A 27,230-nucleotide genomic window follows, 5' to 3' on the forward strand; every position below is an offset into this window, starting at 1 on the left:
CACACCCTTGTCTAAGGTGACATACAACACTAGTTACACTATACTACAGTCATTCACACTACGGAACAGTGTAACACACACAGCGCATATAGTGCAGGGCAATTTGGAGTCACCAGTTCACTTGAAACGCGTCTCTGAACTGTAAGAAGAAACCGGAGCGCACGGCTGAAACCTGCAAACTCCACTCAGACTGGCCTGGATTCAAACCTGCATCCAAATCTACTGGCCGGATATTTTGAGGAACCAACGCTACCTGTTGAGCCACCATGCAGTTTCACCACGTGTCAAACTTTACACGTCCCCTCTAAGAACTGTAGAATGAAGACGCGTCAATAATTAATCATCTCAAACAACTATAGATGAGGCACCCTATATGCATAAGCAGACATAAAATGATGTATTATTCAGAGTAATTGTATTTATTTTTCGGTGTTTCTTCTAATTGTGAGTAGGTGGAAAAATTCTCAATCAGCTGCCATTGGTTTCTGTATTTTCATTGAGGAAACTTCAGAAAACATCAACCAGCAGTAGTTTTGACGATTAGTCTAATTCTTTTAACTTTTTTAGCTATAAATTACCATGTAGAATATATAAATATTAAATCACAGATTTATTTGAACATCCCAGGCTGACATCACATTAGTGGTCACCACAAAGTATCTCAACATAAAGACCCTATGAGTGGCTTTGATGTTTTTAGAAATGTATGAGGCTGATCATGATCATGGCGATAAATTAGCAGCTGGACAGGGAAATCCAAAAAGCTTTGTTCGGCCTTACTCTTTGTAATCAATATGGAGAAAACAGAGGTTGTTTACAAGGCAACAAGCGTGACAAGACCTACCCTGTAGATCTCCTGATATTTATTCAGCATTAGCTCTAATCTAAAATCTCCTCCTTTTCCTTTTAACACACTTGAGGGATGTGAACTGAATCAATTTCTTCTGTAAAAAAAGAAGAAATTAAATACAGTCCCAGCATGGATAAACTACAGGTATACTTGATGAGATTAGTAATAGATTTTTATAAAGCTTCTCACCTAAAGAAACCACATTCTAATAAGTAGCATTAAGAAGCATTAAGCACGCTCACAGGTATATTAAAATGTTCTGTTGTTCCCTGTGACGGCATGGATTCAATTTGCAAGTATAACTCCGTAATGGGATTTTCTACCGTATGTAGAGGAGGGAAGTGAGAGGAGTTTGAACTCATCCTTTAAAGAAGCCATCAGAGGTACGGTTTAGTTTGAGATGCTGCCATTGCACGTGTGCAGCGTAGAGATGTCAAATGTTTCTCAGCGAATTGGAGGCACCCTCAGAACTTCAGCATAAACTCACAGATCTGGGTGTTGGCGGAGAAGTCAACACAGTATTTCAAGGGTTTATGCGATCGCAAAACTGTTTTTTTTTTAAAACTATTTAAACTATCTTGACGTCTTCTGCTTTACTCTTTTGGTTTAGCGTTTGCGTAGAAATTAACAAATAGGCTGCGTGTCTTTTATAGCAATTGTCTAGTGAAATGTAGTCTTAGAAAAGGCAACTGGTGTGATAAACAGCATGGGTTGTGGGAACAAAGAACATAGTTTATTTAGCAAAACTCAGGTCATTAGCTGTATTGTTCATACTTTGTACTCTTTTAGTGGTGCTGTTTGTTGGCATAAACTGGAGGAACCCTTACAGAGCTGCACAGAGAGCAGAATTCAGCAGCAATGTTGACATCTCGTGACGAATACTTGTGCTGTTTGGTAGATATACCCCCTATAGCTTTTCTCAGTAAGTGACCATACTGTGATGCTTTCTTAATTTGTTGGCCCAACCCCGTGTATTCTTGAAATGTGCACAGGGTAGTGTGTGAAAACGGTGATGTAAAAACAACTGAAATAGCCTGCTGGGTGATGTGGTGTCATGGCTGAGCCGTGCAGCTCCCCCCCTCCGGGGTGGGACACCCATCGGTAGGGCAGGGGACGGAAGAGGAAGGAAATGGAAAGACTGTTGGGGAAAATGCAAGGCTCGTTGGAGGCAGGGGGTGGGGGAAACGGACAGATTTTGCAAATGAATCCACACCGTTACTAAATTCAAATGTGTTTAGTGGAACAGCTTCACATTACCTCTCAGAGAGAACTGGGTGGAATTTAATGCTCTAAATTAAACAGCCATAAACAATGATTTGCTTAGCCTTCTGTGTAACACTTTCGTTCAATCCATATATAATGTTGTAAAACATAATTGTTTTATGGTAAATATCCTCAGTTATAACAGTACATTCTTCGGAGCAAAATTCATTAAGTAGAAGAGGCAGAAGGAAATCAAGGAGAACAGAGTTTTTTGGAGCAGCAGTGGATGTTCACCAGCAGCAAGTCAAAGCTGAGTTTCAGTTTTGTGGTAGACGGACACTCCCGAACAGTGTGTAATAACTAAACATTTTACTTATTATTCAGATACAGGACCATATTGAAATGATTCACAAGAGTTTCCCTCTTGGGACCTAAAGCAGCAAGCAAGAAGTAGGCTACAAGTCCTTGAGCGCTATACTTTTGTGTTTCCCACACATGGAGTCTTTTTGGCCTCTGCTTCATCTAAAAAGAGGATGTTTGCAGAGTGCCGATGTTAGGTGGACAGGAGAGAGCCCCTTACCGAAGCTCTCCCACCTGTTTCATTTCCACTGTATATTAAGTTCCTGTCATGAATAGGGTACATGGGAGACAAGCGGGAAATCTAAATTAAAACCTAAAAGTGCTGTTATTTAATTACCCTGACAGCGGGGCATTTGGCAGGCACAGAATGAATGGATTATTCATTATATCCATTTTTTTTTTTCTTTCCAATTCGCTCGCAACAGCTTCGGCTCCCTGAGGCCCGAGCCCTTGTCGATAAAATGGCGTTACTCTAAATTCCATTTAATAATTTTTTTTTGAAATTTTGACAACATTGCTGTCTGCTGAATGGTGGTTAATTGCAGAAAGATTTGACCAAAAAAAATCTTCTAGCTAAATAATGGTGAAATAATGTTACCGCTTAAAAATGCGGTTTATCTTTATTTTCTTTAATGACAAAATGAATTATCAGTAAGAAATTCTACCTTTTCTTAGTCTGATAACATGGGCGTTTCCTAAAAAATAGGTTTATTTAGTAAATTTGACCAAATCATTTTCTCATTTCAAGTTACTGCTCAGTAGGTTGTGGGAATGTGTGTTAGTTTTGAATATTGTGATGCGTGTGTGCTATATTTTTGCAGCTAATTAACCAATAATAACTAATTGCTGTTTCATGTTTGCAGGCTTGACACAGTTTCATGACAAATGTGTGAATGTGTTCTGATGAAACTAAAATATGTTAGGAAGGTGAAAATGTGATTCACTGAAATACTTTTGAGGCTACAGTGAAGCAGGGATTCACAGTGACAGAAATAGGCAGAGATGCTGCTATTAGACCATTGATTTCCAGTCTGGTTAATGACAATTTTCTTCCTGCATTTCTGCTCCGCTTGTGTCCGTGTCGCTGAATTCCTTCTGCTCGGCCCTCGTATATATGAGTCATAATGGATTCTCGCTAGAGAATCGGGACAAAGGCTTTAGGCTGCACAAACGTGTTTTCATAGTATAAAATGAAATTGTGACATTTGTAGATGTGATCAAGTGCATTTGATATATTCAGGGCCTTTTTAGATTTTTAAAGCTGTGGTTCCCCCATTTTAAAACTGAAACATAGTTCATAAATCGTAAGGGGTCTTTCCAAAGAACCGTTGTTCAGGCTAAAATTCTATCAAATCTTTCAAAATGGTATGTAAATTTAAACTGGCATTTCATAATTCCAAAAATTTAATATTGTATCTAGAAGCCGGAATTTGAAATATTTAATTTGATTTGATTTAATTTGAAATAATGTGCTTCTATTTCTGTTTTTCTGCAATAGCTCTAGAAAAGTGATATTTTGATTCAAGAGAAACACTGCTGTTGCGTACAGATAGATTTATACTACTTGTGTTGGCCTCGTTGTCAGTAGATTTTTCTCAGCAAGGGCTTTGGCCAATTCTTTTTTCGTTAATATTAATAATTATCAGTTTGCTGTCTTGTAACTTCTTTATTTTGTTGCTTTTGCAGTGTCAGTTTCCTTGAGCCAGCCATGTGAGCGGTAAATGGTGATGTGAAGCATGCTGGCTGCTGTGAAATTCGATGTTGATTCAATAAGAGCTCTCCCGAGGTGCTTTGACACTTTCTTCGTGTGATTCGATTTGTGGCATTTCAACGCGTATAAGCCATCGCTCGGCAGTGTTCTCCTATCTAGTGGGAACTTTTATATTGTTCTAATACCTTCTGCAGCAGGTGCATTACAGCACGTCTTTGAACTCCCTAACCCTATTGACCCGAAATCAAACCCCAGCGCGAAATGATGATGGAGCTTCCTCAAGCTGTCTGTGTCCACTTTTCATTAAGTGGAAGGATGTGGCACATTACATCTCATTCCTCTTAGCATCCTTCAGCTGGTCATATTTGGGAATTAAAAGAAGCGCAAAGAGAAAATTTGGTTGTTGAAAGCAGTATGGGGTCGGTGGTCATCCTCTTTCTCTCCCCAAAGTCCCATCAGTAGAATTACAGTGTTAGAATATTTGAATAAAGATTTGAAGAAATGTTTCAGTTCTCTCTCTCTTGTTATTTTGCAGAAAAGTTTTAAAGGTATTTTTTCCTTCAGGTAGTGGTTGGCACCATCACCTTACTCTCGAAGGACCCTGGTTCAAATCCCACTCATACTGCGGTACCATTAAGATAGTTGCCCTGAATTGATAGAATAAATATTACCCTGTTGTATAAATGGCTAAATCAGTGTAAATGGCTTAGTACACAAACTCAACACTCTTGTATGAAAGCATTAGCTACATGAGTGAAAATTAAATGTGAAGAACAAAAAAAAGGATTTGCTGTTGGTCTGCGGTATGTAACTGATTGCAGACCCAACAGTGTGGCAACCAGACAAAATGGGTTCATTTCTTATGAGCTACTGATTTACCGAAATATATTACAGACAAAAATATTTATTCTGAAAATAAGAATTTAATTTAATCCATCTGATTTGCCTGAAGGTATTTAAATTATGCGTGGAATTTTAATATGAACATTTTAAATAATTTGTATTAATATTTTCAGGATCTGGCACCATTTACATGAGCTTGTAGATTTGTTGGGTCCCCACCCAGACTGAGTCGGCGTGTTACGATAAGAATGCGACAAGCGCCAGTGGGAAAAGGGTTATAGGATGTACACAGACTTTACAGTGAGAACCACTGCTTTCGAGGTCTTCCGTAAGCCCAGGTGTGAGGGTCACCTTGGAGCAGGTCATCCAGCTTGATATAATTGAGATTGTCAAACTGTCATGTTAACGGTGTTTCTTCTGGAGTTGTCGAAAAGCTCAGAAGGTGTCACAGGTTGTCACAAGTGTAGCGTGTTTGTACACACAGAATTGTCAACAATGTGGAGTGTATCACTGAAGCCAGGAAGATAGATCTTGGTTCAAAAATCCCAGTGTAGCTGTACTGCAAGTGGCTGAATGTGAGGTTCATGGAGTTGGTCAGATTGACGGCGCTTACAGCGCTGTCGGGAAGTGCGTTTCCCTGAGAGATGCCTGCGTGGCTCACTGGTGCCACGTGTTGGATGATCATTGCATGCTGTCGCCATCCTGCCACCATGCCGAACCCTGCCGGGCAGTAATTGGCCTCGACTGCTTGATGGACAGCTTTGGCTGCTCGCCCTGCATCGCCACAGCAAGAGCGTGTGTCGGAAGCCCCGAGGCCAGGAGACGCAGCTAAACACTGCGGTGCCACCGTGTCGTCTGCCAGCCAACTCTTCCACCCCCAGTGTTCCGTTCCCCACCAGGCTGGCCTTGACAGGCAGACCACGCCCGAGGGAGGATGTCGCCAATAGAGATGTTAGCGTGAGCCGTGCCGCGCTGAACAGAGACACGATAGGCCTGAGCACAACCGGTGAGCTTGGCTGAAAGCTATGGCACAGGTCACAATCTGCTGATCACATGGGACACACTGGTGAAACCAGTACCTGTGAGGCCCTCAAGGCTAACAGTTGATCTCTTGGCTCCTCCTGTCGCAGAGGTTCCTGCATATGACTTCAGATGGGCACAAGGGATATGTTTAGTTCTCTGTTGCAGCACACACGCTCTCTAAATGAAATCCGCTACAGGTTCGTTCCATCAGAAACAGGCAGGGTTTCCTCCACGTGATCTGCGAAACGCGGTGATCGTGAACGGGAGAAGTTCTGGGGCCGTAGGGGTTCACCAGTCACTATACGCCCTTTGTTCTCGCCTCGGCTTTCTTTGCTTCGGAACATTTCCATGAAACACGGCAAAGTTACAATACAGCCACTTTTGGAAGAAAGACTGGTGAGGTCAGATGTGTGTCAAGGGTCTGGAGGACATGGTGTTTGCAGTAAATATGTACTTGTAAAGTACAGGGATGCAGCAGGAGAGAAAGCCAGATGAGTGGTGTGTCTCCTGTGGCCTCTTCTTCATGGGGTGGAGACTCTCTTGTCCCACCTCCCGCTCCCCCTGTCGACCACCACGCCCAGTGACATCTGCAGGGCTGCTGGTGCGTGCCGCCCCTCAGAACATGTGTGTGGTTCCCTGTGAGGGCTCACTGTGCAGTCCCATCTGGGCCCACGGTTTCGTGTCATGGCTGTCGTCCCGTCTCGTGTGTTGTGTGCGCAGTCGTGCGCTGCGGCTCAGTCCTTTCCAGGTCTCATCCCAACGCAGCCTGTGGCTCGCTCGCTCGCTGTTGCATTTGCAGTATATTTTTGCTCAGCGGTAATGGAACATTAACGGGTCTCTATTTGGACACTCCCAGTTGACTGTTGTCCCGTCTTTGCCTTTCGCGAGTCAGACTGCTTAATCGGATTTAAAATAGCAGCTTTCGGTGAGCCGCATTCCACCTCTCAACAGTTTTGGCATTTCTGGAGTTTCGTCTTTAGAGTTCAGAATATGATACGAGATACCAGTGTTTGCGGACGCAGTGGTGTGGGAGGCCCGTCCTCCAGATGATGTGATGGAAGCCAGTGGGAGGGCCTTCTGTTCTGTGCCACCACACACTTAGGTGGGATTTCACTGTGTGTTTCCTTTCGTTGGCTGTAATGGGTGCAAGTGCTCTCTTTGCTCCCTGGCCCACAACAAGGCTTTGTTGGCCAGTGCACAACCCTCTCCGACCCCCCTCAAGAGCTTTTCCCCTCCACTTACCCCTTTCACTGTGTCAACTGGGGCAGGACCAAAATCACAGTTACACCCTAGGCCGCCTTTCTGTTTTCTCTTTGGTTCTCATGTGTTCCACTGCGATGTGGTTCCGAGTGTCGGGGGTCTGTGAACGTTTCGGTCGCTGTCGGACCAAGGCTTAAACCCAGCATTGCATAATTACCTCCACGCTTGTGCTCATGAGGAACAAAGAAACTGATGGAGGCACATCTTTGGGAGCTACGGTGGGCATCAGTGGGGCTCAAAAATAGTTTGATTTCAGTAGTCTCGTTTTCATCTGCGCTCTGCGAGTTTGTCCGAGAGATGGATCCCAGCAGCGGGAGATCCTTGTGCGCACGGGGTACTTTAGGGGTTTGAGCAACATATCTGTGATATTGTAGCGTTGTGTGCCGCATATGAACATGGCTGGTCACACCCCCAGGCTCAAGTTGTCAGATTTGGACTTGGGGGGTGCGGCTGTGTGACGGCAGTACGGAACACGGTTCCTCTTTGGTGGGCAGCGCTGGCCCTCTTCCGCTTCCTTTGTCCAGGGCACCGTCTTAATGGGAGAAGTCAACAGGGCCACACAAAGGGGGGTGCGCGCAGCTGTTTAATCAGGGTCAGCAGGGGAGGGTGTACTACTTTGGGGGGGGGGGACGTGGGGGTTGGCTCTAGGGGCACAGATGCTTACCCCACACCCTTTCCCGCACAGTGAAGTCATCCAGCCGGGACATTGTATGGCTGCATGGTTACACTTGAAGGGGGTTGTTAGGGGAGACTGTCAGGGACGCTCCAGAAAGCTCTGTGTGTGTGTGTGTGTGTGTGTGTGTGTGTTTGTATACCTCTGAGGGTGAAGAATGTGTGCCTGTCAGGGTGTATTTATGTTTATGTGTGTCTGTTTCATTGTGTGGCATGTTTGTGGCAAACAGACATGCTTTCGTTCTGAAAAACAAAACGTGATGTTGTGCTTCCTCCTGCAGGGATGGTATTCATGGTTAATTAGTGACTCGTACCCTGGTGAGACGGGCACCCCCTCCCGCTCAGGCTGCCAGTGGGTTGGGATCAGTCTTCATCTCTCTGTGCGTCCTTTCTCTATCATCCCTTTCCACATTCCAGTAATGAGTGCACGTGGGAGACAGGTCGCTAGCATCTGTCGCCATCTGCCCCGGTGACGCTCCTCTCACCTCTCGTCTTTTTGTCCCCGTCTCCGATCCCCTCCGCCGCTGGTTCGGCTGGCGGCCGCAGCATCGCCCCCTTTTCACAGCGGAGGGAACTGCAGCCTTGTGGCACCACTTTCAAGGCCAGGATTCCACTTGTGCCCCAGTAAAGGCTGAGCGCTGATTGTTTGGCAGAATGTTCTTTTTGTGCTCTTTAGATTTTGTGTTTATCTGAAATGGGTGTATCTCACCATGGCTTTGCAGTGGCCTTTTAATCCAGTTTCCTGGAGTTTGCCATGCGTTTCACTCCCTCGCTGTGACAAAAGCGTCTCCTGCTTTCTTTAGCGCCCCTCCTGGCCTCTTTTATCCTATGAGGAGGAGCTCATTAATGAGAGTTTCCTCTCCTTTGTCCTGGGCCCCCATGGGGAAGAGGGGCTCGAGAGGACCCCTTTGAGGGACTCCGCGGGGCGCACACACCTTTCCAAGTGCCTCTCGGTGACGTTCAGCACGGAGCAGACAGGTATAGGGCACGAGGTACGCAGACTTTGGACCTGAAGTTTGCAGTTTAAAATTCCAGGAGAAGTAAGAAAGGTGTGTGAACTGAACCTGAATCTGTAGCAACGTCAGATTCCTACTGCTTCCTGTAATTTCAGGCAACGGCTCACTGTAGCGTGTGTTTCTCTACCCACTTGCCTGTAGGTATTGATTCAGTGAATTATTCTCAATCATGACCCGAGGCTTTAAAGGTCACTGGAAGAGCTAGGTAAACCAGCTCCACGTTAATCTGTTTGACAGGCAACACAGTTGTTAACCTTTAGAGCTGCCTGTCAGTTAATCGCGCCTTTGCTCTGTGGAAAGGGAGCTGCTCTTTACACACTGCCGTGTTTGGCTTTGAGGGCACGCCGAGGAGCTGCGAGCCCCGCTTGGCTCACACCGGTAAAGTGAGCAGCTCTCCGCTGCGTCTGTCTCCCAGGAACTGCGTGACACATTCGGAATGGTAACGTGCTTTAGAACGCATCACGACGATTTCGACCATCACCGCCCGCAAGCTAGCGTACTTGTAGTTGCAACCTGCAGGTTGTAAGTTCGTGGCCCCCTCCATGGGACTGCTGTATTGACATGTGAGCTAATGAATGAAGTGACATTTTTAATAACAGTAATAATAAGGGTGAAATTTAAGAGCTCAAGAGTTTTCAGCGTACAAACCATTGAGAGAAAGGAGCTAGCTCCGAGTATCGTGGATTTAGTACTGCTGATTTTATATTTATGGATTATCTATACGATTCTTTGTCTTTCACAACACTCTTCTAATAGAATGAACTATTTATCTTATCCAGTAACAAAGCACTTCATTTAAATCTTGAGCCTAAACTGTATCAGATGGCATTTCCTTTTCATATTCAGCTTAATTTTCAGAGTAAATATCGGAAGTCGCTTTGGAGAAAATAAATGTACAGTAAATACACTGGAAATGCACGGTCAACTTATGGAATGTTACATTTAACTATATGAATTGAGGTCACCGTTGGAAAATTCTTTGCATATTGGCATGGTGATTGGAATGATTATGCTGTGCGTATGGGATATTGTGAGTGTACCGTGTTTCGTGTCAGTTTTTTTTTTGTCGCGTGTGATGTGTTGTTCACACAGATATATATTGCTAGCGTAGAGTATTATAGCAGGAAGCTGTGCAGGGGTTTGCGAGAAGTTATTGTCGGTATTGGGCTGTATCAGTGTGGTACGTAGCGTGTGGTATATTGTTTGTTAGTGTTTCGTACGTTCTGAACACTGTATGGTAGTAGTGCTTTGGGTATTGTGGGTAAACGTGAGCGCAGCTGTCTCCATCTCACCAACAGTCATGTGTCTCTGGAGAACAGCACTGCGTATATCAACATAAATAACCCCCCCCCCCCCCCCCCCCCCCCCTCGGTGAGTCAGTCTTCCTGTGAGCGTTTGTGGTGCCGTCAGACAGCCACCCTACCACTCATCACTCAGCGCCGAGTGCTGACCGTCATTAGGGCCATTGGTGATGAGAGTTGCTCACGTCCTACCGAGAGGAGCCCAGACGGCACCGGTTCGTGAATTTGACCTCCCCTTTCTGTGTGTCTAGTTGCAGCAAAATGCAGATTTTACTGGGCTTTCAAACTTTCCGTTACAATATCCCAAAGACACAAAGCCGTGGATCATCGGTGGAGGACTGGTATAGATGCAGTGTCCATCCATCAGGCTGTGAGGCATGGTCATTGGGCCGGCTTTTTTTTTGGATCTTTCATTGAAACATCACTAAATTCATTTTATTTGCTTCCAAAAACCAGTTTTCATACACTCTTAAAAGCGCAGTGTGGGGGTACTGGCATTTTCAGTAAAGCTCAGAAGGGAATACGTACTCCCGTATGCTTCAGCACACCTGAGGAAACGGCCTTTTTACACATTTGCTTCATGTTTTTGTTCGGTGACTTTCACTTTAATCTTTTGGATCTCTGAAACTTATTTTCTCACCTTCTACATGTTAGACCCAATAGTCAAAACTTTGCTTAAATTAAGCGATTTAAATGATTCAGATGTTTTTTTTCCCCTAGAATTATTTTCGAACCAGTTGTGGTGAATTTCAAAACATTGTGAAATGTGCTTCACATAGGCCTGTTTTATCTTCAGCTGCAGTTGCCGAGGAGGAGAACAAATGCTTAAATAAAATTGACTTCATGGAGCGACCTGAAATACCTACTGTCGATGAGCTGATGTGTGCAGGCTGGCATTTTGGGTCATGCTACAAAGAAGCAGCTGTTTAGTTGTCTGAAAACATCTTAGCAGAATTCCTAGTTCATTCATACTTTTTTAAAATCTTTTGTAGAAGACCATGACAACGATGATTACAACTGGAGCATTTCAGCAAAAGATATGAAGGTACGGAGAATTTTTTTTTTTTTAACCTCCTTAGTTACACAAATTGAGCGCTTGGGACACGAGTTCAGATAATTTCTTGTTGACTGACAGACTGGTGAGCAGAAGCTGAGCAGCTGGGCATTGTTGAGGCTACTGTTCCTTTTCCTCCCCAGGCCCAGATCGCCAACAGGGGGCCAGGCACGCGACGCCTGGCCAGTCGCTACTACGAGAAAAAAAATGTCACCTGCCGCAACTGCAACAAAACGGGACATTTGTCCAAAAGCTGTTCGACACCAAAGGTAGGGCTGGCAGAAGGCATCCAGACGGGCTGTCGCTATGCGGGCTGCTGTTATGCACCCATAATCACTTTCTCCAATGACTCGTGGAACGCACATAACATTTCTTGCACTAAAACACAAACAGTATGACACACTCTGACACATTTATTGTAACTGTTTGACGTACAAGATTCATCAGAACCCAAAAAAAGCTAGAGACCCTACAAGGTGGCAAATTTATTTTGACTATCAAAGAATTTCCCACAAACTCTGCTGTTTAGGTTTTTCCTGGCCCTCTTCTCTCTCACACGCACACACTGACTGGATGGCTGTATAGCAAGCAGTCGTAGTGGTGTGTTAACCTCTGTCTCGTATCACCCCTGGACAGAAGCTGCCCAGCTGCCTCCTCTGTGGGACACAGGGCCACCTCCAGCGCTCGTGCCCCCATCACTTCTGCTCCAATTGCATGCTGCCCGGACACGGCTACGAGGACTGCCTCGAACCCGCCTACTGGCACAAACAGTGCCACCGCTGCAGCATGACCGGCCACTTCCAAGACGTAAGCTGCTTCTTGCATCCCAATGCCAATTTGTCGCTCCGTTTGCAGCGGCATTAAGATGTTGTTGACATCAGCGATTCCAGCAGGGTGGTGTTAATGACTGTCAGTGACAATTACAGTTCTCTTGTCCCCGTTGCCCTCAGTTTTTTTTTTTTTTTTTTTTTTTTTTACGTTTAATGTAACTGTATTGGTTTTACATGTAATTATGTTTCTGTCTGAAATGCCACTTCTGATTGGCCCGTCTCGTTCACGATGGCGCAGGACCTGCACACAACCACAGACTGTACAGAAAGCCACAAGGCACTGTGTGTGCTCTTAGTTATGTGGTGTATGGATGTCCTACAGACTACTGTGTGTCTTTGTCAGAGACTGCGAATGAAGACAGAAAACTATGGAGCTGTGCTTGCATTGCATGCATCTTTGTCCTTTCCTCTGCACTCGGGTACATGTGTACAGTCTCATTCATTTTCATGCTGCACTGGTGTGTACACATATGTAGTCTCTCCATTTCTATGTGCTATGTAGCCCTATTTTTTCCACTCTCTACACTTCTGTGTGTGTGGTCTCTCCCTGGCTCATCAGTCCCAACTGCATGTGAGTCATGATGCTCACTCCACCTGTCAGTCCGCCTTCCCTGATCCCTTTTTGTCTGCACGTAGGGGGTGGAGTTTTGTGTCATGGGGGTGGGGTTGTCTCTCTAACCATTTGACAAGGTGAGCTCGCCAGCGGTTCACCTGTCCTCTGTTGTCTTCATGAGAGGCCTGTGCACTATGTGAGAACAGTTCCTCCACTTTCCAGTTACTGGTGTCCTGTTCGCATCAGCCATTTCCAGCTGTGTTTCCCGTCTTCTGGGGCACCACTTTCTCTGTTGCTCTTTGGTGAAAGCATGCCCCCGTCCCTGCTCTTTGTTGTGCCCCCGGAGGTATTACCGTGGTTAATCCGGCCGCCACTCTGTGCTCCGGGCAGCCCTGCAAACAAAGGCGGGCAACCCTGACACTGCAGGGGTCTATGGTGGGGGGTCTTTGTAGTGGTTCCCTCCAGCAGGATTCTCATCACTGACAGCGTTCCAGACTGGCCTGTGGTATGCTGCCGTAATGTTCCGTACAGTGCAGTTAAATATGCGGTGTAAAGTGAAAAGGCGTGTTTTTGGCTTGTAGAGGATTGTGGGGGGCAGTCCTATACCTGTACCGTTGCCCTTAGCAGGTAATAACCAGCTCCACACATCATCATACTGTATCAGTGATAATACCTAAAATATCTACATGGGTTTTATAAATTTGATCAGTGTAAATTAAATGTAATAATTTCTCTAAGGATGTCATTATAAGATTAGCACTGTAAAACATTTTAAGTACGATAAAAGGTTATTGACGTGTCTCTTATAAGGAATTTTTTTGCAAATATTTAACTAATTTTTGTTCGTTTAATTTGTTTTAACTTTATACATTTTTTATCAAGGTTTGAAGTGATGTATATTTTTTAATGCAACTTCCTATTCTGGTTTTAAAATTGAAAGACAGTGCAGATTTTGTTTGTGATGTTTGAGTGTTCGTTCTTTCTTTTTGGAATATTTTATTTCCAGTATGAAGTGGAGTATTGTCCTTGTATTTCTTTCAGTTTGTGCCATAACAGTGTGTGGTAAAGAAGTAATCGAAGAATGGTTGGAAGTTTTGAATGAGTGTTACCGTTTGTTGTTTTGGAACACAATAAGCTGGTAAAACTGTAATTGCTCAGTGGCCGCCGAGTGTATTTAAAATTTTAAAATTAATTCAGGAAGTTCCTGTTGTTACTGTGTCTGTCCCCTTTGTTGGACATGTCTGGACAAATAGACCATCTCACGTTTTTTTTGGTTTGCCTGTGTGTATGTCGGTCTGTATTGATATGTTTTTATTTTTACATCTGCATTTGCATGTGTGAGTATCTGTTTGTTTGCTTGTTTCTCTGCTTCGCCAGACCCTCGGTGGGTCAGTGTTTGTGTGCTTTTTATAGTGTCAGCTTTTTCAAATGTAAATATGCGCAACACACATTGTTTGTCCTTAGTCGATATTTTAAACGTGTTTTTTGTTTTTCTTTTTCTTCTCTATGCTCGCCAGTCCTGCCCAGAGGTCTGGAGACAGTACCACCTCACGGTGAGTGCACGCCCCTATCGTCAGATGTCCTGCATGTGCGAGTGGAGAAAAGGGTCCGTGCCGCAGAGTGAAAATTAACAGGAAGTTCTGTCACGACCACCGTTAGCTGTTGACTTCCTCCAGTACGACCCAGGCTTCCTGGGGCGACTTTGCGTCGTGTGTGTGTAAGCACCCTGCTGTACCGCGTGCAGCTCTGCACTTACCCTTGGCTGCGCGGTCAAGCCGCTTTGCCGCCCTGCTCCACGAATGAAGAATGTTCCGTGGAGTCAGCACACCAGGCACCGGTGGCGTCGACGCGCTGCTCTGCTGTGCGCACAGTGAACCGTTCGTGTGCCGGCGTCTGTGCGTGACTCGGGGAAGCCACGGGCCCGTCTGCCGAGAAGCGGGGGAACGCGGGTAATTGGTGAAATCAATAAGCAGTTTGTGTCCCGTGGGGCAGCCCGGCGTGGCGGTGTGTGACAGTTAGTGTGTGGGGTGCCTGTGGAGGGGTGCAGGAAGAGGGGGGTGGTAACATCTGCAGCGCTAACTGGCATATTCCTTTTTTTCCCCTTCCTGTGGGGTGAAATATAGACCTCAGCTTAAGAGAAAAGAGCAGCCTGTTTTGTCAATTAAAAGACGTGATAAAGCATGAAACGGCTTGGCAGCGCAACTCGTCCGCCTGTCACTCGACTCTTTGGAGATTAATTAACAGGGCCGTCTGAGGAGAAGGTGCACGCGGGCTCTGCCGTCCGGCGCCTCTACCCTGGACCACAGAGCCGTGGGCCTACTGACCCCGTCTTTGGGCGCTGACACAGTGGGACCGGAGGTTAGTCGTGTCCTCTGGTGCGCTGGGGCCTCCTTCAGTGATTGCCACACAGCTTGTAAAGCCTCACACCCCTTATTTGGGTGTGTGTTGGTCGTGCGCATCTGTGTGTACAAATTCCTGCCTGATCTTGTACCCCATGCTTCCGGGATAGGCTCCTGACCCCCGTCACCCTGACGTGTACAGTTGGTTATAGATAGTGGGCATGTGACCCAAGTGATATTTTGCTTCCCAAAAGTGTGTTGTTTAGGGTTGTCCTCACAAAAACAAAAACTCTGTCTACCATTTTAACCATTTTTTTTTTTTTTTTTTACCCCTTGCACAATAGTCTTTGTTCATTCTCTCCTTTTGTTTGAGTGGGGGCTCGGACCGGTTGAGCTTGACGTTTTCCACAATATGTGAACAGCATGCGTTTATGTGTGGGCGCACGTGCATGTGTGTTTCTGTGTATTTATTTGAGTCATGTTTGTATGTGCCTGCTTATTCATGGCTGAACACGGTGCTGCCCTGTGTGCGGCGGATGCTAATCATTGTGTTTAAAGAGCTCTTTAGCCCCGAATTGGTTCACCAGTTGCAGGCGTTGATAAAGTAGGCCTGCTCGAGGACAGCTGGTTAGGATATTACCCTTTCCCATTAAGCAGATTTCCCCAGGTGTGGGGAGGTACTGGAACGTGACCTGGGTTCCATCTCTTCAGTTAGGGACTCTAATTGTGAGCAGAAGGTACCTGGGAGCCTCTGAAGGACACAGGACTACGTGCCCTAGAAATGCCTAAAGAACCCTCAGCAAAAAACTCCCCATAACACAATAAGCAGAGCTTAGCTTTTTTTTGATTGTTTTTGTTGCGGCCTGTTGGTCCGATGGGCAGTCCATGCTCCCGTTTGCGTTATGGGTTTCGTGGCCCTCTCCTCGTCTGTAGGCGACGCCAGACTGATGTGTCGTCGTCTGAAAAGCTACCCAGCACAGCAGCAGCTTTACTCTTTGAAACGTACAGTTGTTGTCGCTGGTGGCTGGTTGTTTGGATTCCTTTGTGTGATTTTTTTTTTTTTTTTTTTTTTTTTTTTTTTTTTTTTTCTCTCCCCCCCCCCCCCCCCTTCCATTTTGTCTACCTGTAAACGAAGCTGGATAATAAACCAGTTTCAATATTTAAAACTGCTAGTGATTAATATTTTCAGGCTCTGCGATTGAGATTGCCTGAGGGGTAACAAAACTGCCTCTAATTTTGGTAAGAGAACAATATCTGTAATATGCTAGGTAGTGCTGTGGTCATCTACATACAAAACAGCATATATAACTTGTTTTTTGTCTTTTTAAAAATTCTCATTTCCGCATCCATGATAGCATGTGGAAACTAGTGTGAATTTTTACTCAGCTACTGCACTGACTTCAGTTTTATGTTTTCTGTTCATGTGCAGAAGTTCAAATCATATCCTGTGTATTTTAATGTGAAATTATAATATCTGACACATTTGAATTTACTTTTATAATTAAAATATAAAAATGGTACAAATCCCGTATTGCATATCTCTACATATATGTAATAAACGCCATTTCGTTTCTTTATCTATACAATTTAAAGAATAAAGAATTCTCTCTTTCCTCAAGTTTTATATTTCTAAAATTATATGCATTTATTTATTTGCTGACACTTTTCCCAAAAGCAATTTAACAGTGTTCAGCTACTTACAACAATTTAAGTAATTAATACAACAGAGTAATTTTTACAGCACAATTTAGTATCTTGTAAGAAGAGTACTGCGGCAGGAGTGGAATTTGAATCTTGGTCCGTTTGAATGCAGATGAGCATCTCTAACCACTTTGCTGTCTGCTGCCCTCCTATAAGAACCGTTAGCACGTCATCATCATCCCAGTTACATTTTTTTTAATCTTGATAATTATTTTAGTCCATTTCACACAGGCCGAGCTTTACATTCCATAACGTAGCACAAAGGTCCCGTTTATAAAGTTGAACAGTTTACCAGACACATTCAGGTGAGTTACTTTGCTCAGAGGTACAACTGAAGCACCCATCTTAGCTCTTAATCTTCCAGTCTTCCAGGTGTACCTTTACAGATGTCTTGGGAAGCCTTGCAAAAAACACGCAAACAAATCCATTTGCACCGTAATTGCGTTTGATCGTTATGGGGAGACAAGGAGGAGTCCGGAAAGATGTGATCCAGAGGTTAATAATCTTTTCTGGGTCCACAGACTTCAAGGGTTAAAAGTCAAAAAACTGCTGTGGTCTCTACTAAAAAATAAAAATAAATAAAAATATGAATGAAATATTGCCCTGAATTTATTTAGCTGAAACCTGGTTACATTCACATAAAATTAGTATAAGGGTAGAGTAGATAACACTTTAATTTTACTCCTAACTTTTATTTCTCTTGAACGTGTTATTTTCAGATTATACCTGGGCTTCACAAACCCCCTGAAGCCCATCCATGGAGCCCAGGTTAAGAACCCGTATTATAGCGGCTCAGCTGTGGTGGGCAAATTTGTTTCCTTAAAGGTCATGTCTGCACAGTCGTACAGTTTAAGGGCCACAGCGCCCTCAATGGGCAGCCTTGGGGTGTCAGAGTTGTGCCACGGAAACGAGAGGATGTCCTACAGAGAGCCGGAATGGTTTTGACTAAACATCTGTGTTTAAATGAAAACACACATTCATATTTAGTTTGAGCAGTGCTTCGCAGTGATGGAAAGGAGCTGGCTTTGGTGGTCAGGCTGACGTGTCTGTTCACATTTATTGTCTGCGTCCACCCACCTTCAGCGTTATGCTCTAGGGTTGTCCCTTGAAAACAGAAATATTATCATAAGAGCTCAACATTTTGCTGCTAGCAGTGGTCAGGGACACATGCTTAAGCTCAAGGTTGCTGGTTCAAATCACATTTGCAAGAGGTTGGTGGTTCGAGGTCCATCAACCGAGCTGCTTAACCCGAATTGCTCAAGGTGCGTGAATGTACGTGCATGCGAATTATGTCGAATAAAAGGTTCGGCTAAGTATCGCACCGGTAACGAAGGATGTCCGAATAGTCCGTGTTTTGAAATTCTTCACTTGAGCGTGATGTGCGATTTTTCTGTCAAGTCGGTGATGGTATTGATGAGACTTGTACCATTAGGTGAGTGTGTCGCTGCAGCCTCTCCATCGGGCTCGTTCCATTGTTGCAGCACAGGGTGAAAGGTGTACGTTGTGGATGTGCGTGAGATGGGTATCAGTGTAGGTTTACCTACCGAAGCCAGCGTGCGTGATGATAGAGTCCCTCTTTGATGATATCACTGTTTATTGATCGAGACTGCGACGTATCGGTGTGTGACGGGTGTTGCGAGAGATGATCGAGGTGTGTGTATGGATGCAGGACACCATAATGCCCTCTCAGTGGAAATGTGTCAGGAGCTGGAGCCGCTCGTTCTCACCTCCTCCTCCTCCTCCTCCTCCTCGTCGCTAAAGGTCAGCATCTCGCTGCTCCTCATCGCTGCACTGCAATGCTCCTCTTAATTCCATTAAAAGCAGCACCTGAGTATTGCTGGGTAAATATTGAACTGGGGCCATTGATCTCGTTTTGTATGGAAATGTAAAGTATTTGATTGTACACATGTGTTGCAAGACACTTTTGGAAAATGTAGACTTTATCGAAAGCATTTTACTTGTATTTTTATGTGAGTGTTAGAGGTGTTTCAGTAAAAATGAGGAAAAATATATTTGCTTTTGCAACAAACTATGGGGAAAAAAAACTTTGATATGCATTTAAAAAATTAAAATCTTTGTAGAATGCTAAATAGAACTGATACGAACATGTAAAAGCGTGATAAATTTACTCTATTCAAAGGATATTATTTTGATGTATTTAAAAAGTATACATTTTCAAGGTCCTAAAATGTCTTATTTTTATATGTATATTTCAAAATTTGAGTATTGAACTTTTGTGATAACAGCAGTGTCAGATACAAAGTAAAAAGAGACAGAAAAATCTTGCAAATGTTGTTTTGCTTGTACATTTTCCACACACACAAGAATCTACATAATTGCTTTTTATTTTAAATATCTGATATGCATTAAGCAGTTAAAGATGAATGATTTTGTCATTTCATTTCATGACACTCATGATTAATATGTCTGCTCTGCGTGTCATCACCCCTTTTCTACCAGTCCTGTCTTTCAAAGATCATCTATCGATCATCTGTCGATAATCTTCGCTAAAGCCCACCTGCCATGTGAGTACATTTTTATTTAGCTGGTGTCAGAATTGGAGAGACATGATCCAGAATGCAAGAGTCACAGTGAAGTCATGTAAAGGACACGGTCCTTTGAAACGCTTCGGATTGGCAGTCCGGAGGTGAGGTTTGAGAGGTGACTGGGAGAGAACGCCAGGCAGGACTTTGGGAACCGAGATACGGATGCCCGGCCGTACCCTTGCAGTGGTGTGGAGGGCTCGATTGGAACTCCTCGGGGAACCGGCGGAAACGGCTGCGTCTCGACGGTGTTCTGCCGTCGGCCCCACGCACCAGCCCACTCTGCGCGCACGGTCCATAGCAAATGGTGCCGTTCCAGGGCTTTTGTCCGTGGCTTGTGTTGCGGTGTCTCGTTCTCTCCATGTGTCCTATGTGGTTGGGTTGTAGCGCCCTCTTCTGGAATATACCTCCAACTGGAGTTAACTAAAAATTGAGGTGGGACTTTTGCACATTTTCCCACAGTGTGGAACAGTAAGAACCTAGTTCACAATGAATAGAAGTCACATTTGTGGTTTCTAACACGCATTGGGGATCTGATGATGTTGAACTTTGATATCCATCCAGCCATCCATTGCCAACAGCCGCTTGTCCTGAGCGGGGTCGCCATGAGCTGGAGCCTATCCTAGCACAGGGCGCAAGGCTGGAGGGGGAGGGGACGCACTCAGGACGGGACTCCAGTCCGTCGCTAGGCACATCTTGTGAACTTCATTTCTTCATCATAATCATCTGTGATCCAAATAATGCAAATGTCTACTAAAAAGGCTGAGAAAAACTGTGAAGGCATTGGGAATGACTCATGCATAAAATACCTTTTGTTTTGATATTTTACGTGATTTTTTTTTTTTTTCAGCCCCCCTCCCCCCCATCCAGGAACCAGTAGATTTTTTGATCCTCAAGAAATAATGGTAATTCAGTCCCCTCACAACAGGAATTCGCCTAACAGTGATATCATGGAACGAATTAACGTTATGTGAGGGATGGGTGTATCTTGTCCTCCCAGCCACATGTGCAAATACACTCGCACTCACGCACACCCTTGCCTCCCCCCTGTCCCCATGTGGGAGCCTGTATGGAGTTATCAGGCCAAGAGCAGGCACCCCAAGCCCCCCTTGGCCGGATAAGGTTGCATTACAAGGTATTTGTGACATGGCTGTTCTCAGGGCTCTGATCCACCCTTTTTTCTGCCACATTTGAATGACAAAGGACTAGGAAGCTGGCAGGCCATTTATCTGCTTCTCTGAGGCCTCTGAGCTCCCGTCTGCCATCTTGGAAGCGCTGCGAGATAAAGCACCGGACGAGAAGGGGAAAGAGCAGACACCCATAGCCCACTGGAAGATTGGAGATTTATGCAGATCCCGTCATTACACCGTCATTCAGCTCCCGGACTCTGCTTTTAATTGAAGTTTCAGGAACATTCGACCCCTAAGCCGGCAAGGATTTCAGGGCTTTCCTCTGGGGGTCAAGTGTGTGTCTGCGTGTCTTTGGGTTGGCTTTGTTTGGAACTGGGTGTGTTTTCATGTGCAGGAATATGCAGCGTGTTGTGTCGCGCTTAGTATGTGGCTGTGTGTGGTCTCTGTAGGCGTGTGTGTGTGTGTGTGTGTGTTCGTTCCCATTCCTTGTAGGTGTGATTGTGTATATGGTCAGTACTTGAGTGTACTTTGAGTGCCGCTGTATCCCAGCACAGTTTCAGCTATTCACAATAACTTGCTCCCTGGGGGCAGCAGGTGGCATAGTGCTTAGTTGTATTCACAGGGCCCAGGTTCAAGTCCCACCTCTCACTGTATACCTGCTGTCAAGGTACTTAGCTGGAATTGCTGCAGTAAAAATTACCCTGCTGTGAAAAAGGGTAAATCATGATAATCGCCTTCACTTTGTACTTTTCTTTTTAGCTAAATAAAAATAAATAAATCTACAGTAGTAGGAAGCCCCACCGCTGTAGCAGTGTTGTGCTGCTCCGTGTATCAGTGTTTTGAACTTTTCTTCAGTGTAGAGGCGTTTGTTTATTCCGGTGTCCAGGGGTCACACCACAGCATGTGCACCCAACCCCAAGCAGCCTCATCATTCTGTTGCAACAGATGAAACTGACAGTTTAGATGTAATTTGCTACAGAGCTGAAAAGTGCCCATGAAAAGTATTCACTCCCCGCTTTATACTTTTTCCACATTTTATTGCGTTACAGCATGGAACCATCTTGAGGTTTTTTTTTAGTCACTCATCAACAAGTAGTGTCAGTGGCAAAATGTCAGTGGCAAAATAGCCCATTTTGTATTTTACTAAATAATAATTTTAAAAAAAAAAAAAAAAACTGAAGATAATTAAATGAATGAATATTCAGCCCCCCCAGAATTAATAGTTGGTAGAACTACCTTTGGGAGCAGCTACAGCTCTGAGTCTGGTTAAGCCTCATTTTACTAAGAGAGTTTCCCACCTTGTTGTGAGCACATATATTGAGAGGGTCTGTAAGCATGTGCACATCACAAAGCAGCAGTGTAGTGTCCACAAGTACGCACACAGTGTGAAGAAGCAGGAGAGCATCTCCCCACCCAGGAAATGGGGCAGCGGTGTCCCTTGGCGTACACAGTCTTGGTGGGCTCTCTGGATGCGAGCACAGCCTAACTGCGGAAGCTGAAGGTTACACCAAGGCCTGGACATCCTGGCCAATTTGCATGAGCACTGGGCGGGTCTGGGGGGGTGGGGGCTTTGGGGTCCCCGCCCTTTGTGATGGAGATTCTGTCAGGCGGTCCACTCTGGTCCGATAATGAAGAACACTTTTAAAGGCATCCACACATTTGGCTACCAGCTACTCATGCAGAACAAGGGGCCCATGTCAGAGTGGTGTCAGGAGGAAGTCATTTGTAATCGTGGCATCAGGGGTGGTGCAGTGGGAGGGGGCAGATGGGGGGGGCTGGAGGAGACATTAAGAGCAAATCTGCTTTCGGTACGCTTACACTCTTCATCATCTGATATTTACGGAGTCACCAGGGCGTGAAAAGCTTTCAGCACTTAAGGCAGATGGGGACAGACTGGATCCCTACATAATGCCATCTCCTGGGCTATTACTCTTATATATGGGTGGCCTGGGCGATCTGTGGTGCAGACCCTCCGCCAAAATGCATTATGCTGGGGGAGGGGTGGAGAGCAGACATATGGAGCGCAAGGATGTTGATAAGCTCTCTGTTCCTTTCGGAGCTTGTGTTTCAACTCCACTAATGTCACAGCATTGAAAGCCTCAAGTAAACTGGTAATGGACCTTTTAAACGTAATATACTCGACCCGTGCGTCTTGGATTCGAAAGGTGCTGCCGTGCAAGTTTGTGTTTGTATATGCATGTGTGTGTCAGAGGGCCTGGGCACCAGGTGCGTATGCACGTCATTGTGTTCTCTGCACGTCTCACTTGTCTCAGGCAGGTGAATCAGTTCAGGTGAACAGTGTATTCGCAATTAGGGCGACCCAGTTCCTAAGAGTTCTTCGATCGTGGCATTCGGCCGATAACAAATGGTCCAGACAGCCTGATGACCGGTAAGTAGTATTAGCGGTATGTGGACCAATCCAAAGTTTGTCCGTTCAGCTCTCATGAAGGGTCCTGCTGTAGTATCTTAAGCAGGGTTCTTGACATGAGTTGTTCCTGTAAAATACCCTAGTAAGATGAGTAGAATTCTGTGGATAAAAGTTTCAGATGAGTCGGGAAATACTAAGTAATATCAATAGTAGTAATGAAAAGCAGCAACTGGCCTACAGTGTGCTAACAGTAAACCTCCTCTTTCAGACACGGGTGGGCCCCCCCGTGAAACCGGTCACCCGGGATGCCCCCAGGAGCCCGGCCTACTGCTACAACTGCTCCCGCAAGGGCCACTTTGGATTTGTGAGTGTCTCACCAGTGAGGGGGCGTTGAACCCAGTTCTTGATCATTTCTGGTGGCTTTTTACAGGTGCTCGCTTGGCAGAAGGTCAGTGTGGCGCTGAACCTTGTCATTGGCCTATGTTTCTCACAGGAGTGCAAGGACAGGAGAATGTTCAATGGGACATATCCCACCGCCCCCTACATCTCCTACTACGACACCCCAAAGGACATCCGCTACAGGAATAATCGCATGAAAAGGAAGGCTGAAAGTGCGTCCACATGCAACAGAAATGTATTTTAACACTCAGAAAATATTTTAAAATAGTAATGATCTTTTATACATCTGAATTCCATAACCCACCCATATGACAGTAGCAGTCCAGCAGCTCTCGTCAGTCTCTTGTAATTGCCAAGCACACATTGTAAATGGTGAGCCTTTTGTTAGTAAATACTAGTCTTCAGGGAATCCAGCTAATTTAAGTGGTTAGTTAAGCCTTTGACTGGCTGTGTTAGTTTCTCAGTGGTCATTTGAGGACCTTCAGGGATGTGGTTGTCAGAAGCCTTCAGGCACAGTGGCCAACTGCCACGGGGACTCAGCTCAGTTTAAGGCAAATGTACAGATAGCTGCTGCTCGACACTCAGAACAGGTGCAGCTCAAATACTAGGATGTGGGTTCAACATACTCGTAACGCTTGTGGTGAATTAATGCCGTGTGTGTTTCAGACCTCCAGGAAGCTGGATTGCTGGGGCATCCTGAACCAGGCAGGGCCTCCGAGGGACAAGCTGCTGAAGAGGGGGCACCGCCTGCAAAGAAGAGGAAGAAGAACCGAGGCGGGCTTTGCAAGGAGGGAAAGGAGGGAAAGGAGAGAACACCTACAGCCAATGCCAAACGGGAGCAGAAGCAACTGCAGCTGCAAGCAAAGCCGTGGCCGGAAAAGCGCAAGGAGCGCAGACAACTAAAGAAGCTGCGCAAGCAGAGTGCAGCCCAGCAGCCAGGTAAAAAGCAGCAGTGCCCACTGCAGGAGGAGAAAGACTTCCCCAGAGGGTCCTTGAAGAAGGTCAAGAGCGGCCCCAAATCCACTCTCAAGTGCAAACCCGACATCAACCTCTTTAGCTTATTCCAGGAGAGAGAGCGGAAGGGCAAGAAGCGCCAAGCCAAGGCCAGAGACAGACAGGCTGGGGCTCCGACGAAGGAGGACAGGTGCCCCGTGGACGAGAACCTGTTCCTCATCAAGCAAAGGAAGAAGTGCAAGCGTAAAACTTCAAGGAACTAGTGTCAGGGGGTGTTGGGGGAACCAATGAAAGGGTGCTAAACATCAAAGTGTGGGTGACAGTTTTATACACTTCTCTAAAGTGGCTTAAACATGTGTCCAGCAGAAGTTGTGTTGTTTTAATGAACAGTTTTATTTTCAAGCACCCCCGAATGATTGCTCCAGTGCCCTACCCATTGAGCACCTGTACAGAAACAGTCAGCACCGCACTGACACGTGATTTTACTTTAAAATCAAATTCGCTTCAAGGCTCAGAACTTTTATCATGTCCTTAAATAATTTTTGAAACAGAATTTTCTATAAATGCACCTACTTTTTATCTGCCGACTACTTGGCAGTTTGTTTTATACAACTGTGACGAGGTGTGTGGTGTGTGACGGGGAGGTGCTCCGCAGTTCCAGCTATGAGAAACTTTCTTTGAAGGAGGGACCCAGCTTTACAGAGGATACACACTGGAGTTGTTCTGTTTGGTCCGGAAGGAGTGTGACAAAGCTATATAACTGTGCCCCTAGGGGGCGCCGCTCAGCGTGCGGCGCACTCACGGTTGCAGAAGTGTCGCAAGTACTGTACTCGACGTCAACTAGGCCATCTTCCACAGAGAATTTTACTCACTGTGTCATACATATTCTTTACAGTGACAAATATTAGCAGGGCTCACAATATTTCCAGCAGAATGTGAACAGTAAAAGCAAATGCTGAGATCAAGTAATCATGGGGGACAATTTAATAAAACAAGGTAATTTGAAGAGGCTTGCTGGAGTCCTTAAATGTAGCTTTTCACAAAGAAAAGGCTTTTATTGTTTTGAACCCTTAAAATTGTTAGGTAGAGTGCAATTCCCCCCCCCTTTTAGCATGGAGAATGTTTGCTGATACTTTGACTGTACTGCAGCTCCTGAGCACCGGCTGCTGCCTAAGCAGCTATTTAATGTACGGGTTTCTTTTTGCTCAAAGTAAGAGATGCTGCACTTCAGTGGAGAACAGGTTGCTATCACTCATTAAGTTTAGGACATGATTTACTTGTTGATCTGACACCTCAAAAACTGTTATGTATAGATAGCATCCACTCCTGCTCCCGGGGGCCAGTATTTTGTAAATTCTGAATGTTTATCAGTCATATTTTTTGTTTTGAAGTAAAATCTTTCTCCATCTCAGGTACAGTGGCTAGTACATGTACTTGTATATAATGGGCAAGTATGTGTCCATCATTCAAAGAAATATAAAAGAATCCATTCAAACAGCTTACTTTGTCAGTGATGGTCTAATTTCAGAATTTAACAAATGAAAATTTAAATAATATAGCTGGACTTTTAACCTCAAGGTTTAAGCTTATCCTGTAATACACTTAAGAAGGTTCTAACAATAAATTTCTCCAGTAAAATACCCAACTGTATAAATGTAAAGTGCTATAATTTCCTTTGGTTAAAAGCATCAGTTAAATAACAACAATAATAATGTGCAGTTTTTCTGTGCTTCCACTACAGCCACAAAATCTTGATGTGGAAATACTTGACTTTATTCTGTTGCCATTTGACATTTTTTATTTTTCTTGTGCTCATTGCAGCGATGCTCATTCCAGGTGTTGATCTTAGATGTCCAAGAACTCTAATGCAAGACAGGTAAATTTAAGTGGTTGCCTCAAAGGCTTCTCATAAAGGCAGTGGAGTTTTGGGCTCATTTTGTCATGGAACACTACAAGCAGTAAAACAAAGTATGGCAAAGGCCTATGTAAGTAACCAAAAGGAAAAAGAGACAACAAAAAGAAGCACCCAGAGAAGGCAATTTCAAATAAAGATCAGCATACTTATCATATACAAAGAACTTAACACCTTCAGTCCATCTCAGTCTTCTTGCAGTCTCAAGTTCCGATGGCTTTCCAAGCATAGCCGTGTCACGGGGGGCTAGTCCTAGAATTTGACTGTACCATGTATATGGCTCTTATTTGTCTCTTCGGAGGCAGCTACTCTTCATTATCTGTTAGTAGAAGTTGAGAGGGGTGGACTATGACGGAGAACATGCCTTTGTCTTCCAAATGATAGGAGACTCGTGCTATTGCACTGAATAGCTGGAGTTCCACTTCCCATTGTGCGCCTTAATTTTCCAATCTTGTTTTTCCACCACACCAGAATACTTAGGAGCGCAATGATTTCATGTTTACTAACTGATCAGTTTGGGTGCCGCTGCATCAGTGCAGCATTCAAGTGCCCAGTTTGGATGTCTTTTGAAGTGCTGCCAAAGGGATGCGAGGACTTCTAGTTCTGTCTTTCCCAGAAAGACCGTCTGATGTTACACTTGGAGCGTTGTCTCCTTTAGACACTACAGCAACAGGCAGGACTCCTACTGGTGGGGCTTACGCCAGAGCAGATACTGAGCGACCCGAGTAGGAACTCTATCCCTGTGGTTAGTTTGCAGTTGGTTTGCGATGGATGGATGGATAACTTATTAATCCCAGAGGGAAAATCAGTACCGTAGGGTTACTTTCATGTAATGTGGTTTAACTTATTTTGTAAAATATTTTGTTCATTCAGCTTCTGAACAACACTTCTTAATACAACGTGACAAAATATCTTAAGTATCAACATTGGGACTTTCTTCTTGCATTGTATTACAGTGCCTTTACGGTAAAGTGGTGGAATTTTGTTGTGGAAGTTCTAGTAGATTTGTACGATTGCTTGTCTTGATAGATTACTGTAATATCCATCCGAATTTCCTGAAGAAATGGCTTTTTATAGAAGGCCTGCTGTGTTCCAAGAAGATCATCTTAAAATCTTGGTTTGAATTTGGGATCCGTCCTAAATATACGTGGCTGTATTACTTTTCTCCCAGTTTAATTTTGAAAAGGTCTCCAGTGGTACTGCCCGAT

At 44.8% G+C, this 27,230-nt stretch overlaps 1 protein-coding gene across 3 annotated transcripts in view; it reads left to right on the forward strand.

Annotated features, from left to right (window-relative positions):
- The window catches only part of zcchc7 (zinc finger, CCHC domain containing 7), a 40,139-nt gene extending 14,471 nt beyond the window's left edge, over nucleotides 1-25,668 (forward strand). For all 3 annotated transcript variants that reach the window (XM_018738257.2, XM_018738256.2, XM_018738258.2), the window contains 7 exons: nucleotides 11,232-11,284; nucleotides 11,437-11,562; nucleotides 11,930-12,100; nucleotides 14,194-14,229; nucleotides 23,026-23,121; nucleotides 23,251-23,368; nucleotides 23,823-25,668. In XM_018738257.2, the coding sequence (XP_018593773.2) occupies nucleotides 11,232-11,284; nucleotides 11,437-11,562; nucleotides 11,930-12,100; nucleotides 14,194-14,229; nucleotides 23,026-23,121; nucleotides 23,251-23,368; nucleotides 23,823-24,373 (1,151 nt within the window). In that variant the 3' untranslated portion in view covers nucleotides 24,374-25,668. The remainder of the gene's footprint in view (nucleotides 1-11,231; nucleotides 11,285-11,436; nucleotides 11,563-11,929; nucleotides 12,101-14,193; nucleotides 14,230-23,025; nucleotides 23,122-23,250; nucleotides 23,369-23,822) is intronic.
- Nucleotides 25,669-27,230: the final 1,562 nt, after the last annotated feature.

Source organism: Scleropages formosus, chromosome 16, assembly GCF_900964775.1.
Source record: "Scleropages formosus chromosome 16, fSclFor1.1, whole genome shotgun sequence".
In the NCBI taxonomy this organism is placed as follows: domain Eukaryota; kingdom Metazoa; phylum Chordata; class Actinopteri; order Osteoglossiformes; family Osteoglossidae; genus Scleropages; species Scleropages formosus.